Source organism: Paramisgurnus dabryanus, chromosome 22, assembly GCF_030506205.2.
Source record: "Paramisgurnus dabryanus chromosome 22, PD_genome_1.1, whole genome shotgun sequence".
Classification (NCBI taxonomy): Eukaryota; Metazoa; Chordata; class Actinopteri; order Cypriniformes; family Cobitidae; genus Paramisgurnus; species Paramisgurnus dabryanus.
The window spans coordinates 31,842,298-31,865,837 of NC_133358.1; the positions used below are offsets into that span (position 1 = coordinate 31,842,298).

Here is a 23,540-nt window from a genome sequence, read left to right on the forward strand (position 1 = left end):
TCATGACTGTGGCAACACATAAACTGATGTTTGGTTTAAAAGTATAGTTTGCCATCATTTATTTTACTCATGTCACAAAGGAAAACGGCATAATGTCCAATCAGATATATGGACAGGTTTGCATAACATAATGGATAAAGTTGGAATGCAAGTTTTATCATATTTTTAAATTCAATGCTCCATAAAGGCTAAATGTAACAAAAAATTTCATCTCCCCCGATTTTATGCGCATTTTGAAGTATCGCATAAGAAACGAGTGATGGAAACGCCAAATTTCGAATAAAATTTTTTACGCTGACAAATAAATTCTGACATAGTGAACATTAATCTCATGTGACTGATCATCTAGCTGTATCAGCTGATGTTGTCTTTCCCATATATGGGGCATTGCAATGCCCTTGCTGCTCGTGCCGGCAACAAAAACTCTGCATTCCTTCTTTTGTGCACAGAACTCAGTTTGGTAATTACAAGCTGCACTGCTAGTGTAACCGAGCGTTTAACTTAGGGTTCGCCTAAACTGAAATATAAGAAAATAAGAAACGGAGGCTTGTCGTCTGATCATTAACTCTTTGACTTTTATTATTATTATTGCACCCCATCCAACGTGGTGCTCAACCCGGAACTCACATTGTACACACACACCATCCTCCAGTGCGCATGCCCACACGCCATCTACGGCGAGCCCCGAGGGGAAAATGTATTGCACACAGATCACAATGCAAATGCACTCAGTCTCATGTAAAACTCAATCAACTCCAAATTACTGGTTAAATCTGTTACATATGTCCCCCCCTGACAAAATAAACGTCCGCGTTTACATAACTGAAACATAAACCACATAAACATATGAGCAGTACAAATTACATAAACAAAACACCTTACATAAACCATATACAGCTGTGTAAAGTGCAAAATGAGTAAATTGTAAGGCATCTTTCCAGGCTTTGATTTTTTTTTTCTCTTCAAACACTTTTTAAACAGTACAGTGCATCGAACAAACTCCCAAATAATTGCAAACCAGGAGCATACCACCACACTACCCAACAGGGCTAACAGTTATATCAATACATGACAAAATTCTTCAAATGGACAGGAGGTTTCAAAAGCCTTCCTGTTCTGCTCACATTTGGTTCTGGCTTGTTATCAAAACACTGTTTATCAGGTAAAACACTCAGGTCACTCTGAGGGAAAACACACTCTTCTCTACCTGGCATATCTACCTCCGGTGAGGAGGATGTTGGGAAAGAATCAAACACATTTTCCAATGTCTGGTTTTGTGACAGAGAAGGAATAGGCAATGTGTAAGGCCGTAACCTATCATAGTGCACAACCTGCGCTCTCTCATCAGAGTCCAAAGGATTGACAATCTTATAAATCAATCCAAGTTCACCACATGAGTCCATGACTTGAACAATTTTATAAGGTCCCTTCCAATGGGGCGCCAGTTTCATGCGGCTCTCCACAGGGTTGTTGAGCCACACCATGGCACCCACAGCATAAGGCTGGTGACGCACTCCTTCGTCATGATACATTTTCTGACGCTCATGAGCAGCCTCGCTATGCATGCGTGCACTGCTGAAGGCAGAGTCCAGTTTTCTTTGCAACGAAAAGACAAAATCGGTATGGGATCCAGTCATTTGTGGGTCAAGTGCACGAGTCGGTAATATAACATCAGCAGGCACTCGTGCCTCCCGGCCATGGGCCAAAAAGTAAGGTGTGAAATGAGTGCTGGAGTGAGGCGATGTGTTGTAAGCAAAAGCGACATGTTTCACATACTCATCCCATTCTCCTCCATGGGTTAGCAGTGTCTTAGCCAACTGGTCAATCAATGTCCTGTTAAAGCGCTCAACCATACCGTCCGACTTTGGGTGGTAGGGAGTGGTGCGGGTCTTTTTGATGTTTAGCCATTGGCAGAGGCTCTGAATCACTTCTGCCTCGAACTGCCGGCCCTGATCGGAATGCAACGTTTCTGGAACACCATGAATCAAAATATAATCCTCAAAGAGGCAGCGCGCAACAGTTATGGCTGTCTGGTTAGGCAATGCATACAAATTGACAAATTTTGTGAAATAGTCCTCAACCACTAACACATACCGATTTCCCTTAGTGGTCACCGGCAGCTCTAGAATGTCCATAGCCACCCTCTCAAAAGGACGGACGGTTTGGGAACCGCCCATAGGTGCTCGATGGGACGGAACAGGACCTCGACGTGTCTGACATGCTGTGCACTGCTCGCACCATGCCTTGATGTCCCTGTACATGGAAGGCCAGTAACATAATTTTCTCGCCTGTTCCCACACACGTTCAGAAGAGAAATGGGCAGAGGCTGGGGTCCCATGCAGCTGTAAAAGAATATCAGGAGTCATAGCACTGGGTACAACAATTTGCAATATGGTATCACCAGTGAGCGAACAGATTACAGAGCGACACAACAATCCATCAATAACTGAGAGGCGACTGAACTCCGTCCAAAGTTTTTTCAAACACTGAGAGGCACCTCTTAACTGTCTCCTGGGAGGCCTTTGTGACTGCTCTGCCCAATTCAAAACAATTCTAATGTCAGGATCAGCCTGCTGAGAGGCCCTAATGTCCAGTGTATTGAAAGACAGAGCATTCATGGAAACAGTATCTGAATCAGGAAAGTCAGGTAGGTGTGCGGCAGTCTTTTCCCTTGGAGACCTAACAACTGTAGAGGGACATGACTTGTCACTACTCGGCTGACCTGAACTCACCACATTGACTTCTGACATCCAATTACTACTCGACTTTGTGCCCACTGGGTCGGGTGTTTCCGGGCGACGAGACAGTGCGTCCGCATTCTTGTGTTGATTCCCTTCCTTGTGAATGATGACCCAGTTCAGTGGGTCGAGTTCCATAATCCATCGTCCTCTCCGTCCTGTTGGGTCGTCCTCAATAGACATACGGCGCAGGGCCAACAGGGGTCGATGGTCTGTGATAATGGTAAAAGAAGAAAGTCCAATGTAATGCCGGAATTCTCTTACCGCCCACACAATGGCCCACAGCTCCCGATCGAAAGTAGACCAGCGCCTCTGTGTGGCGTTCAATGCCCGGCTAGCATAGGCTACAACATGCTCCAAGCCGTCTCTATCCTGTGCGAGCACAGCACCGACAGCCAGATTGGATGCATCTGTGTGGATTTTAAATGGCACATTGAAGTCAGGCAGAATCACAATAGGCTCAGATGACAACACATTTTTCAAGAAATTAAAAGATTTGTCACATTCGGAAGACCACACAAAGGGCACATTCTTACCAACAAGCTGATTCAGTGGAGCAGCATATTTTGAAAAGTCTCTGACAAAACGTCTGTAATAGGAACACAGTCCCACAAACGCCCTGACCTCAGACGGAGATTGAGGAACTGGCCAGTTGCGAACCTTTTCTGTGTTCCTAGGATCAGGCTGGAGTCCCTTTCGAGAAATAACATGACCCAGAAAAACTACATGATCTCTGGCCAGGTGGCATTTTTTTGGGTTTAGTCTTAGGCCGGCAGACTGAATTCTCGAAAACACTTCTTGTAAACTGGACAAGTGTTCGTCAAAAGTTTTGTTGTAAATCAGAATATCATCCAGATACACCATGCAGACGTGCCATGGGAGCCCCCTGAGGACTAACTCCATCAAACGTTGGAATGTAGCAGGAGAGTTCGAGAGGCCCATCGGCATGGATCACCATTGATAGAGTCCTTGTCCTGTGGTAAATGCAGTTTTTTCCCTGTCTTCCTCATCAACCTCTACCTGCCAGTATCCGTTAGAAAAGTCTAAAGTGCTGAACCACACAGCTCCTGCCAACGCGTCCAGGGTATCGTCTACACGAGGTAGGGGATGAGAGTCTTTCACCGTCACACTATTTAAACGTCTGTAGTCAATACAGAAACGCCAGGAGCCACATTTCTTTTTAACTAAAACCACAGGTGATGCCCAAGGGCTGCGGCTCTCCTCGATGACACCATCTGCTAGCAGACCCGCCACTTGTCTCTCTATTTCAGCACGTTTCTCAGGGGACACGCGGTATGGGCGCTGTTTGATAGGAGCCTGCTCACCTGTTCTGATGTGATGTTTAATCAGTTTGCACTTTCCAGAATTTTTCTCGGAGGAGCTGAAGATGTCATTGTAGTTTAGCAGTAATTCAGAAAGTGCCATTCTTTCAAACTCTGAAATTGGTGACTTATCCAGTGATACAGGGGGTGTCACTCCTGTTGTTGATGTCGCAGCTACATCGACCGGAGTCATAAGCAACTGAATATCAGCGCCATCAACAGAGTAAAACTCGCCCAGGTGCATACCTTGTTTCAATGAAATGTCCTGTCCAGTAGGATTCAAAATCCGAGCTTTTGTTAGTCCATTTTTAACTGTGGTCACTGTATGAGCCACCACTAAATTGGATGAATCTGCCACATTAGGTTCCAAATAGCCATCAAAGTCATTCAGCATTTGAGCCACATAAGGTGAAGAAACTTTAACAGGTACAACTGACTCACTGAGGGGAGGTAAGGAAATTGTGGTTGCCATGGACACATTGCAGCAGAAGGGAACAAAGTCTTTGCTGGTAAGGAGAGGAACTGAAATGTCCCACAGTTGTAACTTTGCCCTACTGAGGTCCAGTAAGGCATGATTCTTCAACAGAAAATCCCACCCCAACAGCACTGTCTGAGTGGTTTCTCTTACTACATGAAATATATGTTGCCATGACTCAGTTCCTAGCTGAAATGTCATTGTAATGGTGCCTAGCGTATCCAGCATCTGACCATTAACGGCACGAGCCGCCACATAATCCTTCTTCAATGGGCGATTGCGTAGTGCTGGGATGGACATGCGAAAATCAGCACTAATGAGAGACACGCTGGAACTAGAGTCCACTAAAATTTGAACCTCTACACCCTCAATCACTCCCTTCACATATGACACCATCAGGCCTGGGCCAGTGTAAGTGGCTTCATTAGAATCTTTGAAAATAGAGTTACTGACATTTGTGTTGTCTATTTGAGGGCCCTTAATCAACATAGCTGGTGTTTGGGCCGTAACATCAGCTACAGTCCGTTTCCCGGCCCATTATGTCGCTCTCCTGCACCGGGAGACATGAACCGTACTCCGCGCTTTCTCGAGTCATCCTCATAGCTGTTCCGTCTGCGAGGACTAGGGCTTGGACTGCGTCTAAGAGGGTACCGCATAGAGTATGAGTCGTTAACATCACCATAATCCGTACCTGATTTATACCTGTCGCTGTGTTTGACCCACTGTCTCTCAGGTGAACGACCTCTCTGTGACTGGCATCCACGGCCCCCACAGCAGCACTGACACAGTCCATTAGATTGAGAGCGGCTCCATTGCCAGTCCTCCATTGTTTTAGAATTAACTTTGGCATTCAGTTTTTGGTTCTCATCTCCTAAACGCCTCAATTGTATCCTCATGTCCCTCATTTCGTCTGCCAATCTTTCTACTGCTCTGTATAGTCCAGCATTGTCTCTTCCAGATCCAGAATTAATAGCAGCCACTGCCCCTTCGTCACCATCACTATGAGCGGCATTTACGGCCATATAATCAGTCTTAATTACATCTCTAGCATTTTCACACCGACCTGCAATTATGACGGCCTCCTCTAAATCCGTAGCTCCTTGTTCATGGCATTTAGTTCTGAGCACCGGATCCAGGCCAGCCAAGAAACGACGAAATTTTTCTTCCTTTTGAGCTTTCTCACCATATTCGGGAAAAGCATCGTCAACCAGCCTGCTAATCTCAGCCGCATACACTTCCAAACTTTCTCGCGGAGCTCGGGGCCGAGCTGAAAGAGTGGCTCTGAAGCGATCCATAAACTGTCTTTGCCCGAATGCCTCTTTGAGTTTATCTTTAACAGCTGTATAATCCGACTGAACAGCACCAGGGAGGCTGTCCCACAGCAGAAACGCCGCACTGGTCAAACGTGTCGGTAGAATTCTCGCCAGTTCATAATTGTAGGATGCCGTGCCATCATCCTCAGTGAGCGCTCTGACCGCAACCTCAAACTGACGAGCCCAGCATAGAAAACTCTGCTTTTCATCACCGGAGAACGGCGGAGGTAACTCAATCCGAACGTGTCTGCTGCTCTTGTCACGGTCACGTCTCGGATAAATATCAAACTCCTCCTTGCACCACATAATGTTTTCGGTGGTATGAACTTGCACGCGCACCCTAACTTTCTAGAACTTTGAAAGCTACACTAACTATTAAAACATCCGTCGCAACACTGTACCACGCGAGCGCAACAAATAAACAGAACCGCTGCCACCAGTGTAACCGAGCGTTTAACTTAGGGTTCGCCTAAACTGAAATATAAGAAAATAAGAAACGGAGGCTTGTCGTCTGATCATTAACTCTTTGACTTTTATTATTATTATTGCACCCCATCCAACGTGGTGCTCAACCCGGAACTCACATTGTACACACACACCATCCTCCAGTGCGCATGCCCACACGCCATCTACGGCGAGCCCCGAGGGGAAAATGTATTGCACACAGATCACAATGCAAATGCACTCAGTCTCATGTAAAACTCAATCAACTCCAAATTACTGGTTAAATCTGTTACACTAGTAAATTTATAACTTGCCTAATCGTAGCTAAATACAGTCCTGTCTCAATTTTCTAAGCATGCTTTGTTGGTTTCCGATACCATTGCCATTCCCTCTAACAACTTGATGGAAACGCACCTAATTTGCATTTATTTGTTTTTCTTTTTTTGCACATTTTGAAGAGATTAGCTTCACATTTGGATGGAAACCCAGCAAGAGACAGATTACTTTCAAGCCTTACTTTCTCTCAATCAGATTATAATGTTCATGTAAAACATATAAATGATGTTCAGTGTTTTGTATTTCTGTTGTCTCAGGTAAAGCTGTGACTGTCAATGGTATTCCAGTGACTCTTCCGAAGTCATATTCTGGCAGTGGATTGGTTCTGGAGCGGATCGGGATGTTTGTGTCTCTCACCTCTCGACTCGGAGTCACTCTGCTTTGGGATGGAGGTACGTACATTAACTCTTTCCCCGCCACTGGCGAATTATCTCGTCAATTAAGAGAAAACGCTTACCTGCCAGTGATGATTGTTTACGGCAATCCATATTTCCGCTCTTATCCAGTAGGTGGCACACTTACACTTACTTATAAAAAACTGAAGCATCCACTGATCCAAAAACAGTAAAAACTCTGTGTATGTTTTATAATCATTCTGAATCTGATCTCTAACAAAAGTCCTTCACAAAAATGCAATTATCTCAGCTTTTTGATAAAAAAAAAAAACATTTTTTTTTGTTGTTGAGGAAACCTGCCCATGTTTGAGAGGGAATAAAAAGAGAACAAATGAAAATATGGTTGAAACTTTTTTTGTTTTGTTTGAAAGCAGAGGGTCTGTTCTTTCTTTTGATATATTGTTTGCTTATATATTTAAAGAAGAAAATTTTCTGGAAGGCATTAAACTTTTGTAAAAATCATAAAAAATGCTGGCGGTGGCTGCAAACTTTTTTTATAAAGTTGGTGGAGAAAAAGCTCATCCACACAGTTTGATATATTAACTTTTTTTTATTGTTCCATGTGTTTCAGTTATTTGGTAAATACGACTTTAAACCTATTTGTAAATTGGAATTAATAAAATAAAACACATTTCAGGTATGCGCGTTTATGTGCGACTGATGCCACATTTGCGAAGCCGAGTTGGAGGATTATGTGGAAACTTTGATGGTGACGCTGAGAATGACTTCACAACAAGACAAGGCATCATGGAGTCAACTCCAGAACTGTTTGGAAACTCCTGGAAAGTCAGTCCATCCTGTCCTGATGTCACGGACCAGGACCTCCGGGACCCCTGCATCGTAAGCACCCTTCATAGCCTATATCATAAGTACAGCATCTTAACTAGTGTCTCAAACTAGTGATGATGCACTGCAAAAAAATAAGATTTTTATCTAGTATTTTTGTCCAGGACAAATATCTTAAAATTCTTATTTCAAGATGCATTTTCTTGATAAGCAAAATGTTTTGACAAAAAAAAACTAAGGGAATTTGTGCTTAAAACAAGCAAGCAATAAAAAAAATCTGCCAATGGGGTGAGAAAAAAAAGTAAGTGTATTTTTTTCTTAGACAATTCAAGAAAAATTCAAGAAAATGTCTTACCCCATTGGCAGATTCTTTTTCTGTTTTAAGCACACCTTTTTTGTCCAAGCACTACACTTTTTCTTAGGTCATTTTGCTCATTTAAAATAAAAATACTACAGTAACTTTAATCTTTCCAATAAGTTGATGTAGAAATACAGTAACCTCAGAAATGCTGTAATTGCATACTGTATTAAAGCAGAATAACTTTTACTAGTGCATTACTGCATATGTAGCTATCATGATGAAATGTTTAAAGCAACACTATGTAGTTTTTTTTACCTTTAAATAATGTCTCTAAATTTATTTCAGTGATAGAACAACTTTTAACTGGACAAATTGTTCTGTTGCTGCAACCTGAGTAGCCTCTTAGCTGCTACAAGCACACTCTGAAAGTGGCGGTGGAGGGTAGAGCACACAGCCTCCCCCCTCCCCCTGCCTGCAGAAGAGTGTCTGATACCAGGCACTGTTGCGCTTTTCAACCACATGGGGGAGCTGTAAGTCATTTTTACATGGAAACTACATAGTGTTGCTTTAACCCTTGTGTGGTGTTCGGGTCTGTGGGACCCGTTTTTAATGTTTACTAAAAGAAAAATTATGCAATTAATTGTTGTTTCAACCTCAGATTCATTGGCCTTGGCTCATTTTCTATAAAGAACATAAAAATAAACAACTTTATAATGACTGTACACTGTAAACCCTCCCTACACATTTATATTACATATGTGGTGTTCGGGTCCACTGGACCCGGAGGTAATAAGAGAGTGAAAATTGAATGTGCTAAGTAACTTCACTTTGTTTTTCTCTTATCTGGGACTCCTGTGAGTGCATGAGTGTGTTTGTATATATTTCTGTACATAAGTGATGGATGCATGTCAGAGTTTTGGCCTTCTGCACTTGCTGTAACAGCGCAAAGATACAACATGTTATACATCAAGCATGAACACTTGTCTGCCCCCACTGTCCCAAACACTTTACCTTTTGTCTAACAGGAACCATTCTACATTTTACCATTAAATCCCTTACAAAAAATAACCATGGTTGTATTATAGTAAAAGTGTAGTAATCATGGTAAACTGGTGTATTGATTACTATTTGTAAAACCATGAGTTACCACAAAACCTATGGTGTGTGTGTGTGTGTGTGTGTGTGTGTGTGTGTGTGTGTGTGTGTGTGTGTGTGTTGGTCTATGTGGTTTACGAGGACATGAATAGTGTATAATGACATGTTTATTATGCTATAAAGGTGGTTTACGGGGACACAGAGAGTGTCCTCATAAACGGAAAAGCTAAAAAAACATACTAAATGGTAGTTTTTCATAGATTAAAGACTGGCAACAGGTTTTTGTGACATTGGGGTTAGGGACTGGGGTAGGTTAGGGGAATAGAATATAACAGTTTGGACAGTATAAAATGCATTGCGTCTATGGAGATGTCCCCGTAAACCACATACACCAACATGTGTGTGTGTGTGTGTGTGTGTGTGTGTGTGTGTGTGTGTGCGTGCGTGCGTGCGTGCGTGCGTGTGTGTGTGTGTGTGTGTGTGTGTATGAGTATGTGAGAGAGAGTGATAAATAGGGAAAGTAAAATTTCATATCCAAGCATTTTCATCATTTTAGGTTGTAGCTAAAAGCAACACATTGTACTGCAGTGTGTGTGGACATAAGATGGACAGGAAGACACAGTATACGTCTATAAAATGCAAGAAATGCATATGCAACACAGCTACACAGTAAAAATCTGCTTCTTATGTGTTGTGTAGGCTGGCATGAACAGGTTATGTGTTCAGTGTGGATAATGTGTTATGATACCGCATCTTTTCAGATGGGGCTTGTGCTGTGTAGACGGACACAAATGTGTACAATTTCAAACTAAACTCTTCAAAGAATTAAACATCAAAGTGATGAAAAACTTATTTGAGATGAAAAAGTGATGAAAATACTTATTTTAGATAAAGATCTGGGGGAGAATAAAACTTTCTTCTCTTATTTCATATTATCACAAAATCGAATAGCACTTTAATCTAATAGTCCTCTACCAGTGGTAAATGACAAATATTAACCATAAATTCTGTCTATAATACTTGCAATAAGGCTAAAGTAATCATCTGTAAACAGTTATACATAAATTTGTATGACTGCATTGGTTTAAGATACAAATAATACAGTGGGTCCACTAGACCCACAAACATTGTCTAAGTAACAGAAATACGAACACCACACAAGGGTTAAATATCACTTTTTTAACCCTGCAGATCAACCCTCACAGGGTAACATGGGCGAAGAAAAAATGTGCCGTGATTGGTCAGGAGATCTTTAGCCCTTGTCACGCAGAGGTGCCGTTCCAGATCTACTACGACTGGTGTGTTTTTGATGCCTGTGGGTAAGAAACATCTTCTCTTTTTCTCTATTTAACCCTGAAAGTTACAATCAAAGTTTCATCAAGATATATGTTTATAATTTACTATGTTGATATCTACATATTGAAGATGAAGTATTGTTCATGTATGCTTTATGTTTTGTATTTGCACTTTCTAGATGTTCTCACAGGCAGCAGTGATCAAAGTTTGCTCATTGTTGTCTACATTGAGTTTAGAAAGCACAAAAGTCAAGTGTTTGAAAGAGGTGTTTATTTTGTGTTTTTCAGCTGTGATTCAGGAGGAGACTGTGAATGTCTTTGCACGGCCATCTCTGCGTATGCTGAGGAGTGTAACCGCAGAGGAGTTTATATTCGCTGGAGGTCACAGGGACTCTGTCGTGAGTTTCTCTGTTCTTAACATTGAATTGGTTAGGTTTGTATTATTTGTGTTATTTAGTGTGAAATATTGTCTCTTTTCAGCTCTTCAGTGTGAGAATGGTTTGGTGTATGAGGCCTGTGGTCCTGCCTGTTCTCCTTCATGTCCCAGTTCTCCTCCAAACCCTCAAACTCTCTGTAATGCCCTCTCATGTGTAGAAGGCTGTTTCTGTCCTCACGGCACCGTACGGCACGGTAAGTTTTGATGCTGTTCTGCTGAACATAAAAGAAGGTTTTTTTGAAAACTGTTTGTAACCAAGCAGATCTGGGGCACTATTCACTTGCATAGAAGGAAAAATAATACTATTCAAGTGAATGGTGACCCTGATATGTTTGGTTACAAACATGCTTGTGTAAAGTAGAACAAAGAAATGATACAGGTTTGAAACAACATGAGGGCGAGTAAATGATGACAAAAAAAATTATTTGGCCAAAAGTATGTTTTAAATATATGTTAAATACATTTTGTAGAAATTAAAGCTTAATTTAATATATTTTTGAATTTGAAAATTCAACAAATATTTCAAAATGTATTTCAGAAATACTTGTAAAAATAAATCTAGTTTTTAGACAAAAAATGTAAAATTTAAGCGTATTTGTGCTTAAAACAATCAAAAATATCTGCCAGATGGGGAGAGAAGATTTTTTTGCTTGTTTTAAGCACAAATTCACTTAAATTTGATATATTTCGACTAAACTACATTTATTTTCTTAGATCATTTTGTTCATCTGAATTTTTAGATATTTGTACTGAAAACAACACAAAAAATACTAAGCAAAAATATAATTTTTACAGTGTTATTTTTAAAATATAATAATAATATTTTAAAATGGCCAAAAAACAAATTGATGAATTTTTTTGTAAACATATTTAAAAATATAGTTCGGGATATATATTTTTTGGCCATTTTTTATGTTGTTAAATATGTTTTAAATTACATTTGAAAATATATTTTTTTGCTGTATGCGTTAAGACAAAAAATATACAATATAGTGAATTTATGCTTAAAACAAGCAAGAATATACACAAATGGCGTAAGACAAAATAAAAATTCAGCCAACGGGTTAAGCAAAATATCTTGAACATTTTTCTTAAACACTAAATTCAAGAAAAATTTGCTTAACCCATTGGCAATTATTATTATTATTATTATTATTTTTTGCTTGTTTTATGCACAAAATCACTTAAATTTGAGATTTTTGGTTTAAAAACTAGACTTATTTTCTTGGGTCGTTTTGCTCATCAAGAAAAAGCATCTTAATTTAAGAATTTTAAGATATTTTAACTGAAAACAAGACAAAAATACTAAGAACATTTTTCTTGAAAATCATTTTTTGCAGTGCAGGACTAGGCTATAGTTTAATTAGGAAAGATAACTAGTTTTAACAAACATGCCTTACTAAAAACATTACTTTTGTCTTGCCACTATAGCCGCATAGAGTCAATTATGTAAAGTTAGTGTGTTAGTGATTTTGTCTCTGTCTGCAGGTGATTCTTGTATCCCTGAGTCTCAGTGTCCGTGCGAGTGGGACGGGTCTTTGTTTCCTGCGGGAGCGACTGTTGTTCAATACTGTCAGAACTGGTGAGTTTGGATGAGAGTCTGGTTACTGGTTTTTGGGGATGTCACACAATCTGTTCATTCTGGTGTCCACTTGAAGTTGCTTTGATTGCATGTTTAAACTTTCATGTTTATATCACCCTTAATAACACAACCATAATCATTCGGTTGGGTACTTGCACTCATAGTTGTGAGTCATGTGTTGTAGCTCATGCTTTGATGGGAGGTGGCATTGCGTTGGTTCTCCATGTTCTCCTCCATCGCCCTGCGAGGACTCTGAGTTCCTGTGCTCAGGTGGATCTCAGCGTTGTATTCCAGCTCTCTGGCTCTGTGATAACGAAGACGATTGCGGTGATGGCTCTGATGAGATCTGTCCGTCCACATGCGCTCCGGGTCAATTCCGCTGTTCCTCAGGCCCCTGCTTACCCCTGGAGCTCAGATGCAATGGACACCCCGATTGTGCCGACCAATCAGACGAGGACTTTTGTGCCCCGACATCACCTGTACCTGCCTGCCCAGCCGGAGAGTTCAGTTGTGCCAACGGCCGCTGTTTACCAGCGAGGAAAATCTGTGACGGGAAGCTGGATTGTGGATTTGCAGACGATTCTGATGAGCATGGTATGTTTGTTTACAGTCAAAATAGCTGGTAATATAGGAGTAGTTCACAGAAATGACATGCTAATATTATTCCACCCTTTAAATCAAACGGGGGACCTGCCCGACTCTGGCACACATGTGCATACCACCTGAAATCCTTACCAGATCTTAATTCATGTTGTATTGATGTTACAGACTGCGGCGTGCTGTGTAGGCAGGATGAGTTTCGCTGTTCATTGGGTCGCTGTGTCCTCTATCTTCATCGCTGTGATGGTCACGATGACTGTGGAGATTATAGTGATGAGAGAGGTTGTGTGTGTTCACTTGGAGAGTTTCAATGTCCCAATGATCAGTGTGTACCTGCAGACCGAGTCTGTGACGGCCATAGAGACTGTCCATCCGGCATCGATGAGCTCATCTGTCCTGTTAAAGGTACAACACATTGATATTGGACTCTCATGAGTTCTATTCAGATCAGATGTCTGATAACATCTCGGTTCTGATGTCAGGGTGCAGTCAGTATGAATTTGGATGTACGAGCGGTCAGTGCGTCCCATTGGCCTGGCGCTGTGATGGTGAGACGGACTGTCTGGACGGGACTGATGAGAAGCACTGTTCCCGCACGTGCCAACCTGACCAGTTTCTCTGTCATACTGGAGACCAGTGTATCCAACACCAGCAGCTGTGCGATGGGACGCCAAACTGCAAAGATGCTTCAGATGAGAGCGTGGACAACTGCGGTATGAGACACACACGTTCTTTCAAATTAAACAAATTATTGAGCATTGTGGTTGATCTTTGAATGTTTGGGGGAGTTAAAGATTCATTCAGGATGTGCTGTGGAGGTCTCGGATCATTTAATACCCAAACCTGCCGCAGGATCTGGTTTCTTCTAGTATCTCTGATGTACATTAACAGATCCTCTGCAGGAGGAATGAAAACATCTGCTTTGCCTGTATTCAAAGTTGTTTATATCAGTGAAAGTCATTAGCCAGATGTCTCAATTATTCTCATGTCTCTCAAAGTCTCTAAGAGGATGTTTATATCAAACAGGCCCTGTATCATCACAGTCAAGTCAAATGTTATCTTGTGTTTTTCTTCATGGTTTTATTTTCTGCAGGTTCCACACGGATTCCTCCCTGCCCAGAGAGCTTCTCCTGTGATAACCGCACATGTGTCAATGCTTCACGTGTGTGTAATGGGATCCCTGACTGCCCCAAAGGAGAGGATGAAATATTGTGTGGTTAGTTTACAGTATGCTACATTGATCTTTTAAACATTAACACATCTGAATGCACATAAAAAAGCTCATAAAAGAAAAGGTAAAGCTAAAGAAGAGAGAAATGAATGCTTATGTCTATATTGCACATATACTGGCTGCCTTTGTGTTATTCTGCAAAAAACATAAAATACAGTGGGTCACCTTCACTAAACATGCGTACACACAAATTTGTCAACAAATGCTACTTTGCACCAGAAATCCTGTGTCCGGGAAAAACTGCACGTATGGTCACCCTACAAACTGCTCTAAACTTTTCTGTGGACAAGCGCTGGGCTATGGAAAGCCCTTATATGGAGCTGGTTTGGGCGTGTATTATGCAAATTTCCAACCTCGTGCCCGCATGTAGTACACTCCAAATTTACTAATGTTAGAACAAATGCATGGCCGTACGTATGCACGTGTTGTGAATTATGCAGAAAGTTTTTGTGATAAGTTCAAATGTGCGTATAAGCCCATACAGCAAAAAAATATATATTTTCAAATATAGAAAAAGTGGCCAAAAAAATTATGTACTGAAATATATTTACAAAAATGTGTTTTTCATGAATATGGCCAATTTTTGTATTTTTGAAATATATATATTTTTTTAATATATTTTAACTCATTCCCCGCCAGCCTTTTTTTTTTTACCCGCCAGCATTTTTTGTGATTTTCACAAAAGTTTCACGAAGTGCATTCCAGGAAAATTTTCTTCTAAAAATATATAAACACAAATATATAAAATGAAATAACAGACCCTCTGCTTTCAGACAAACAAACAAACAAACAAAACAGGATCCTTCATCCTATCTATATTTTTTCTCTGCTTATAAACTCTTAAATAATATTAAATAGTATTTTTCTTCAAAAATAATTTTTTAGCAAAAAGCTGAAATAATTTGTGAAGGGATTTTGTTAGAGATCAGATTCAGAACAATTATCAAAACATACACAGAGTGTAAAGTTAGTAAATAAGTTTTTTGCTTCAGTTTTTTATAAATTTTGTAACTGGGTAAGTGCACCATCTAGTGGATAGTCGCGGTATTACAGATTACCATAAAACTCATCAGGAACATGTATTTCTTCATGCAAAAACCTTACATGTTATAAACCTGTAAACATAATGTTTAAAAAGATTAAAATTAAATATATTTTCAACTGCAAAGAAAAAAAAAAAAATATATATATATATATATATATATATAATTTTATATTTTAAACATATACATTTTATACAAACTTTCATATTTTGGTCAGGATTTTTTTTGTCATATGGGTTGTAAAAGTAGAAATGTATTTGTTGCCCTGAAATACATTTTGAAATATATGTTAATATATAAAGATTAAAACTTAATATTTATTTTGTAAAATTCAAATAAAAAAATTTTTACTTTTGACAAAATGTATTTAGCGTATATTTAAAACATATTTTTGGTCAAAGAATTTTTTTTTTGCCATATGAATACCAAAAATGTACGCAATTATTAGTGAATGAGACCCAGTTACTTTAAGATTTTGTGTTCTGGTTGCATGTGACCTTTCAATATAATACATATTTTTATTGTCTTGATCATAAAAAGAAATCACTGTAATTATTGTTTCATTTACAACACACTGAAATCGTGCATTGCATTGTGGGATGCACTTCAGGCTGTGCTGCACATTTTACATTTTCTCACAGAAAATAATCACACAGTCTACAGTATATATACAATATAGAGCAGAAATATTAAGGATGGCGTGATATTGTTCTCTTTTGCATATATTTTTACTCTTTTGTCTTTTTTTCTCTCCAGATAAACTCAGACCCACTGCAGCACCACCTGGTGAAGGAAACACAAGTGTTGTCTGTCCAGAGTTCACCTGTGCTGACGGATCATGTGTTCCCTTCAGTGCGGTACTGATACTCATATGTTCAGTTCAGATTACAATAGATCAAAAGTTCTTTGCCTGTTGTGTGTAATACTGCTGTAATACAATGTGGCAGATGATTTTTTTCCAAAGTTACCAATGCTCTACTGAGCTATACAGGAGCACCTGGTGGTCCTGGTTGCATTGTAATACAGTGGTAGCCTTTGATGTGCTTTGGTGTTTGTAATGAGTATAAAAATTGCTAAAACAAAAATACATCTTCATATAGAGTAGCTACTTTATAGATGTGTATCTTTCTCTGTTATTGTAGTTATGTAATGGTATAGCAGATTGTCTGGCTGCAGGACCCTCAGATGAGCAGGACTGTGGTAACTGGGGCTCCTGGGGGCCGTGGAGTTCCTGCAGTAATAGCTGTGGAGCCGGGACCAAGAGCCGACAGAGACGCTGCACTCCAGAGGATTCAGACAGATACTGCAGAGGCGAAAGCATCCAGAGACAGCAGTGTTACTCTACAGCCTGTCCAGGTAAACAATACTAGCAGAAAATGATGCTATAGGAACACAGATATGAAATGTACATTACTGTGATAACACACAAGATGACATTTTTCATGAAAATTTCTCTCAATAATCAATAGCTGGGTTTCCATCACCCCGATTTGATGCACATTTTGAAGTATCGCATAAGAAATGAGTGATGGACACGCCAAATTTCAAATAAAAATATCTTAATTCAAAAAAAGGTTTTACGCTTTAGTTTGGCAATTACAAGCTGCACTGCTAACAAATTTATAACATCGTAACTAAAAACACATAAAAATACACTTAAACAAAGTTCACCTGGACTGAAGCAACCTGATAAATTATTGTTAATAAAAATATATATTAATAGGCTACGTGTTTTTTCACAATGAGATGGCTAATTGTTATTAAATCCAGATGGACTAAATGTTATATACCTTTATGCAGTGGTGGACGAATTACACAAATCATGTACTTGAGTAAAAGTAAAGATACCCAGGGTAAAATATTACTCAAGTAAAAGTAGAAGTACTTGCTTAAAATTTTTACTTGACTAAAAGTACAAAAGTATCTGCCTCAAAATGTACTTAAGTACAAAAGTACTGTGATTTATTATGGCCGTATAATTTTTGTCACAAAACTCAAATTATGTGAAATAACTCTCTTGGCTAACCAATCTATTAATATAAGGACATTAATAAATCAGACACTGATGTCTATTAAAATTATCATAAGCCAAAAACCTTAAAAACAAAAAATTTCCTTTAGCACCAAATGAAATAACAGGATTTGAGAGCAGTAAGTCTCATTTCAAGATTTATTTGTTAAAAAATTTAACAGTTTAAGTGTAATAAAAACTTGAATTAAGCACAGGTTCACATGAGTTTTCTTTTACTATCTGGAAGTTGATGGAGCCTCCTCACTCTCCAGGTTTTCTTTCCTTGATGATGTTACAGTAACATACCTTTTAATGTTGGCTACAGTACCATGCTTTCTCTGCAAAAGAAAAGATTTAAAACAATAAATACATAACGTTATCTAGAAATCTCCCTTTCTTTGACAAATAAAACAAGCCTTACAGAATATAATTTCAGAAATGATTAATGTGCTTTAGCATGTTATATGTATATTGTAATACATAATTAAATGTATTATTATATTTTGGAAGCAAAACTTTTGAAAATAGCAATCTCAGTAAATAGGGAGCACTCCAATCCACCTGCCTGTTTAAGCATCATACACTGCATGGCTAGTCAAAATGTCATTTATATTTTACAACAGTGTTGATAGTGATTAATTGTCATTTCACAATAACAGAGCACTGAGCTTCAAATACAATGAATTTAAGTGAAACAGCTAACTATACGGCTAAAAATAGCTTCAGCCTGCATAGCTTAAAGTTCGTTCATGATAACTTCGTATATATTTTATCAACACAATTAACAGTTTTCTGCAAGCTACTGTTAAGATTGCTCATTTAAAAATATAACCAGAATAAAAATGGCTTACCTCTACGCGTTTCCTTAGATTTGAAAAGAGTATTATTTTAAAACGAAATAGCACAGTTTCAAGGCAGGCAGAGAAGACACGAAGGACTCGTTCTTTTATTCAAGGACTTAAAAAAACTCGCCAAATGGGTTCCCTTTGACTTATGGAAAGTATTTTCAGAAATACTTTTATTATAAAATACAAGAGTCAGTCATTAAAGGTACACTTTAAGAAGGATGGGTTGTCTTATAAGCAAGGTCGTCTTATATTTGGGACAATACAGTATATGACATTTTCAGATATTGTTAAAGGATTCTTATAACATGTTATTCTTCAAGTATCCGGTGTATGTATATGTTATTGCATTGCATTACTCTGCATTTATTTATTGTTGTGTTGTGTTTTGTCAAACAGTTGATGGCTACTGGCTGCCGTGGGTGACGTGGTCAAATTGTAGTGCAGGTTGTGGAGGGGTGGAGGTGCGTCGCAGAGAGTGTTTCCCACCACAGAACGGAGGCAAAGCCTGCGCAGACCTGCCTGGAGAAACAAATCACACTACAGACATCAGTGAGAAACTACAGAAACCACATACACACAAATACTGGTTTTACACTGGCCATGCCCACAGAAACTAAAGCTAAATGTTTGGGTGCATGAGGATCTGTAAATCTGTCCGCATTTTGACGCTTTCCACATCTCCTATTTAAACTAGACACACAGGACTGCTGCCCTAACCCAACCCCTAAAACTAACCCTCTTAAAAATATCGTTCTGCTCTTTTAGATTTATCGAAAACATTGTTCTGTATGATTTATAAACTTGTTTCCCTTTGGGGACTAAAAAATGTCTGGTATTAGTATTTGTGTATAAAAACAGATGTACTGACTCTCTCTCTCTCTCTCTTGTCATTTGTCCAGGACCTTGTCGTCAGGACAGCTGTTCTAATGTCTCGTGTCCAGCGGGCCTCGTTAAACACAGCTGTGCGTCGTGCCCTTTGACCTGTGCTCATGTGTCCGGGTCAATGACATGCGACCCAAACTCCAAATGTTTCACAGGTGAGCTGTAATTCATGCAGCTTAGAGTCGTCCCTTTACTATAGTAATCACAGTTCACTCTAAACAAAAAAACATTTTCTGCACTAACTGTACCACAATAAAGCCTGATCATCTTTAAATGTATAAGAAACTTTCAGAAGCAGTTTTATTTTATAAAGTCTTATAGTTAAGTATTTATTTGCAACACCCTTAATGAGAATCATGACTAAGTCAGACATACCCGATTATTTGTTGTTCTTCTGTATCTTTCTTCAGGCTGCTGGTGTCCCGATGGGATGGTCATGAACCATGAGGGTCAATGTGTCCTGCCAGATGAATGTGTTTGTGAAGTGTCCGGGGTCCGGTATTGGCCCGGTCAACAGGTTAAAGTGGGCTGTGATATCTGTGTGTGTGAAAGAGGAAGAGCCCAGCGATGTCAACCTAACCCAGAGTGTTCTGGTAATGACACACATGCATGTCAAGTGCCAAATTATTTTAAACTGAGCATCAACGCTCAACTAAAGGTCACCCAATATGGCAATTTTTGAAGATGTGAAGACATTCACAATATTTTATTGTTCATAATGAAAGTGTGTTAATGAATTATGTAAAGAATAAAAAAAAAATGAACTGTGGTATGGATGGTTGTGGGTGGAGCCTGCACAAAGTGACATCACTTTGCTCAGAAAAAACCAACAGCTTGTCCCATCAGACTGTTGAGGTTTAATGAGAAATTAAAAAAAAGGAATGGGCAGATTTTTTGCATTACATGGTGATTGTGTCCAAACAACGGCAAATTCATTCAAGTTCAAACAACCTATCAAAGTGAGTTTTGCATATTAGGTGACAATTAAAGATTGTTTTTTTAGAATTGTTTGTGTGGATAAAGAATCATGAAGATGTGTTTGTATTTATGTGTGTACATGTTTGGCTTCACCTGTGAGGTCCAGATTATCCTCGCTATTCAAAAAACAATTGTTAAAACTGCTCCTCAATGATTCAGAAGATGTTAGTCTTTAAATCTGATGATGTTTAGGTGTAGAATATATAAAATGTTAGCGTGAAACTTTGAGATGTCTTAATTGTTTGTGTGTGTTTTTCCATTAGTTCACTGTGGTTGGTCGTCCTGGTCATCATGGGGTGAATGTTTGGGTCCGTGTGGAGTTCAAAGTGTACAGTGGTCGTTCCGCAGCCCAAACAACCCGTTGAAATACGGCAATGGACGACAATGCCGTGGGATTTACCGGAAGGCCAGACGGTGAGACTGTTCATTATTGAGAAATAATATGTTGTAGTTTTTGTTTTGGGGTGGTATTATAGTATCATGTTTTACTTTTTTTAACTTTTATAATGTTTATTTAGTACTTTTTGCATATTATGGAACATGATAATATGTTTAAATCAAAGTATTACCATGGTATGATCACATTTAAGGTCTTATATAGACAGAAATGTTATAACTCTATTTTCAGTTTTTATATGATGATGTATTTGTGTGTTTGTGTAATCTCAGCTGTCAGACGGAGCTGTGCAGTGAATGTGAACATGCGGGTCACTCGTATCCAGTGGGCGAGCGCTGGAGAGGGAGTCACTGCCAGCTGTGCCAATGTTTGCCCAATCTGACGGTGCAGTGCGCCCCCTACTGCCCATACACTGCCACTGGATGCCCACAGGTGTGTGTATCACAGTGAAGAAGACGTCCAATCACATGACTGCAATGTTGTAAAGCATCATACATGATCTAAATCATGCCCTGAAATGTAAAAATGTCTGTCAGCTAACTTTGTGTGATAATAAGAATTTTCTTGGTATTATTTTGTTGTTCCTCCTGATTATGTTTTGATAGTTCTGCTACCTTTACTCTTAATTGTTGATGTTTCACAAAACTCTTGGTTTTATACTATTCGGTTTGATTTTATTTTTCTTCAATCCTGTCTATGGAGCAGACCCGACTGTCATTTCACTATTTATATAGTCTCTCTCTATACAACTGTGTATTTGGCAAATAAATAAACCTTGAATCCTAAATCCTTATTAACCTGAATACATTTATTTCCCATCTCTTTAGGATCAAACTCTGATTCCAGCAGAAGGAGATCGATGTTGTCGTTGTGAAGGTTTTAAATTCTTATTGGGATAAATCTTTGTCAAGTTGAGAAAATATTAACAACACTTAATACATAATGTATGCTATCTGATCATGTGACGACTTGTTTCTTTAGGTAATGGTACCACTATCTTGGCAACTACACCCATCACCCTTCCAATAACATTTGAGGGCCCAACACCATCAGCGATCCCTCCATCTATACCAACATACCCACTGCCACCGGAAGGTCAGTGTCATTTTATCTTGAGATGTGTGGCATGTGTCATTGAAAAATTAAAATATACATTGTCATATTTTACATTTTTTTTATCCAAAATGATTTCTTCATGTGATGTTCTCTGCATTCTTTCACAGATGAGTGCTGGTCACCTTTGGGTATCCAGTCGCTCCCTGCAGCCAGTTTCAGCGCCTCGTCCTATCAGCCAGGTCATCCTCCATCGGCGGGACGCCTGCACGCACGAGACCTCCACAACGACCTGCAGGGTTGGAGCCCAGAACCGGAGGAGTACAGAGACCTCTCACCAGGGGCACCTGAGGGGCACAGGATCTCCACACACGCCCCATATCTCCAGATAGACCTGCTGAGACCCTACAATATCACAGGTGATATGAAACCTTGAACACAAGAACATACAGCAGTCTTCAGCTGACTGACCATAGCAAGTTAAACACAGTTTAATGAAATGAATAAATGTAACACGATGGATGTTACGTGTGTTGTAGGTGTGTTGACTCAGGGTGGAGGCGTCTTCGATACCTTTGTGTCCAGCTTTTACCTGCAGTTCAGCAATGATGGACATCAGTGGTACATGTACAAAGAGTTCATTACAGATGCCAGACCCAAAGCCAAGGTACCCAGACACTTCAACGACAGATAAAAACTTTCAGTTATGTTTATCGAAAAATTAATACGCCAAAAATATACTTTAAATATATGTGTAATATTTTTTGTAGAAAAAAAAGATTAATTTTATATATTTTTACATTTAAAAAATATATTTAGTTTTAACCTTCATATATAAGAATACATTTTTAAATGTATTTCAATTTTTACAACCCATAAAGAAAAAATATATTTTTCTGTATCTAAAATATTTAAGTTTGTATAAAATGTTTACGTATGTAGAAAATATATTTAATTTTAATCTTTTCAAACCTGTTATGTTTACAGTGTTAGGTTTCTGTGTGTATATATATATATATATATATATATATATGTGAGGATTAGCAGGACAGATGAACCCAATAGCAGACGATGTCGGGGAAAACAGAAAACACTTTATTTCTTCACACTAACAAAACAAAGACCCACGAGGGGGTACACAACATGAAACATGAAACACTAAACTTCTACTAGGTTACCAGACTAGACTAGAACATGAAACAAGATAGCCTACAGAACAAAATGATCCTGCACAGAACTAAAGAAACACTGACATTAAATAGAATAAACCAAACAAGATAACGAGCGTGAAACAGGTGATGGGAATAAGTAATAATTAACATTAAGCAGGAGGACGAGGGGACGGGGACAAATGACAAGACACTGGAGGCACATGCCCAAACACAAAAACAAGGCATGAACCTCCACACAAGGCCAGGGACTGCCAGAACTCTGCCACCATGACAAAATACAAATATAACAAGACTTCAAGGCAGAGTCCTGACATATATATATATATATATATATATATATATATATATATATATATATATATATATATATATATATATATATATATATTGCCAAATGGGAACCAATCATAACAGCCATTTTTTAGAAATTGAGATTTATCATCATCCAAAAGCTGAATAAATAAGCTTTAATAAATTAGAATAAATAAGCTTTCCAAAATCTAGAATCTGAGGGTACAAAAAAATCTAAATATTGAGAAAAAAAGCATTGGTGTCCGAATGATGTCCTTAGCAACACATATTAATGATAATAAATCCTTTATGATATATTTAGGAAGGACATTTACAAAATATCTTCATGGAACATGATCTTTATTTAATATCCTAATGTTTTTTTGGCATAAAAGAAAAATCGATAATTTTGACTCACATAATGAATTGTTGGCTTTTGCTACAAATATAATCGTCTGACTTATGACTGCTTTTGTGGTCCTGGGTCACATCTAGATTTTTTATTTATTAACCAAA

At 38.9% G+C, this 23,540-nt stretch overlaps 1 protein-coding gene across 1 annotated transcript in view; it reads left to right on the top strand.

Moving 5' to 3' along the window:
- The window catches only part of LOC135740502 (SCO-spondin), a 96,382-nt gene that overhangs the window by 12,430 nt on the left and 60,412 nt on the right, over positions 1-23,540 (top strand). The window contains exons 17-37 of the mRNA XM_073813138.1: positions 6,886-7,020; positions 7,661-7,863; positions 10,397-10,524; positions 10,789-10,898; positions 10,981-11,130; positions 12,425-12,518; positions 12,703-13,112; positions 13,287-13,523; positions 13,601-13,831; positions 14,212-14,334; positions 16,149-16,249; positions 16,535-16,748; positions 18,648-18,800; positions 19,151-19,288; positions 19,544-19,726; positions 20,375-20,525; positions 20,781-20,940; positions 21,336-21,384; positions 21,490-21,603; positions 21,732-21,980; positions 22,101-22,228. Of these exons, the coding sequence (XP_073669239.1) occupies positions 6,886-7,020; positions 7,661-7,863; positions 10,397-10,524; positions 10,789-10,898; positions 10,981-11,130; positions 12,425-12,518; positions 12,703-13,112; positions 13,287-13,523; positions 13,601-13,831; positions 14,212-14,334; positions 16,149-16,249; positions 16,535-16,748; positions 18,648-18,800; positions 19,151-19,288; positions 19,544-19,726; positions 20,375-20,525; positions 20,781-20,940; positions 21,336-21,384; positions 21,490-21,603; positions 21,732-21,980; positions 22,101-22,228 (3,461 nt within the window). The remainder of the gene's footprint in view (positions 1-6,885; positions 7,021-7,660; positions 7,864-10,396; positions 10,525-10,788; positions 10,899-10,980; positions 11,131-12,424; positions 12,519-12,702; positions 13,113-13,286; positions 13,524-13,600; positions 13,832-14,211; positions 14,335-16,148; positions 16,250-16,534; positions 16,749-18,647; positions 18,801-19,150; positions 19,289-19,543; positions 19,727-20,374; positions 20,526-20,780; positions 20,941-21,335; positions 21,385-21,489; positions 21,604-21,731; positions 21,981-22,100; positions 22,229-23,540) is intronic.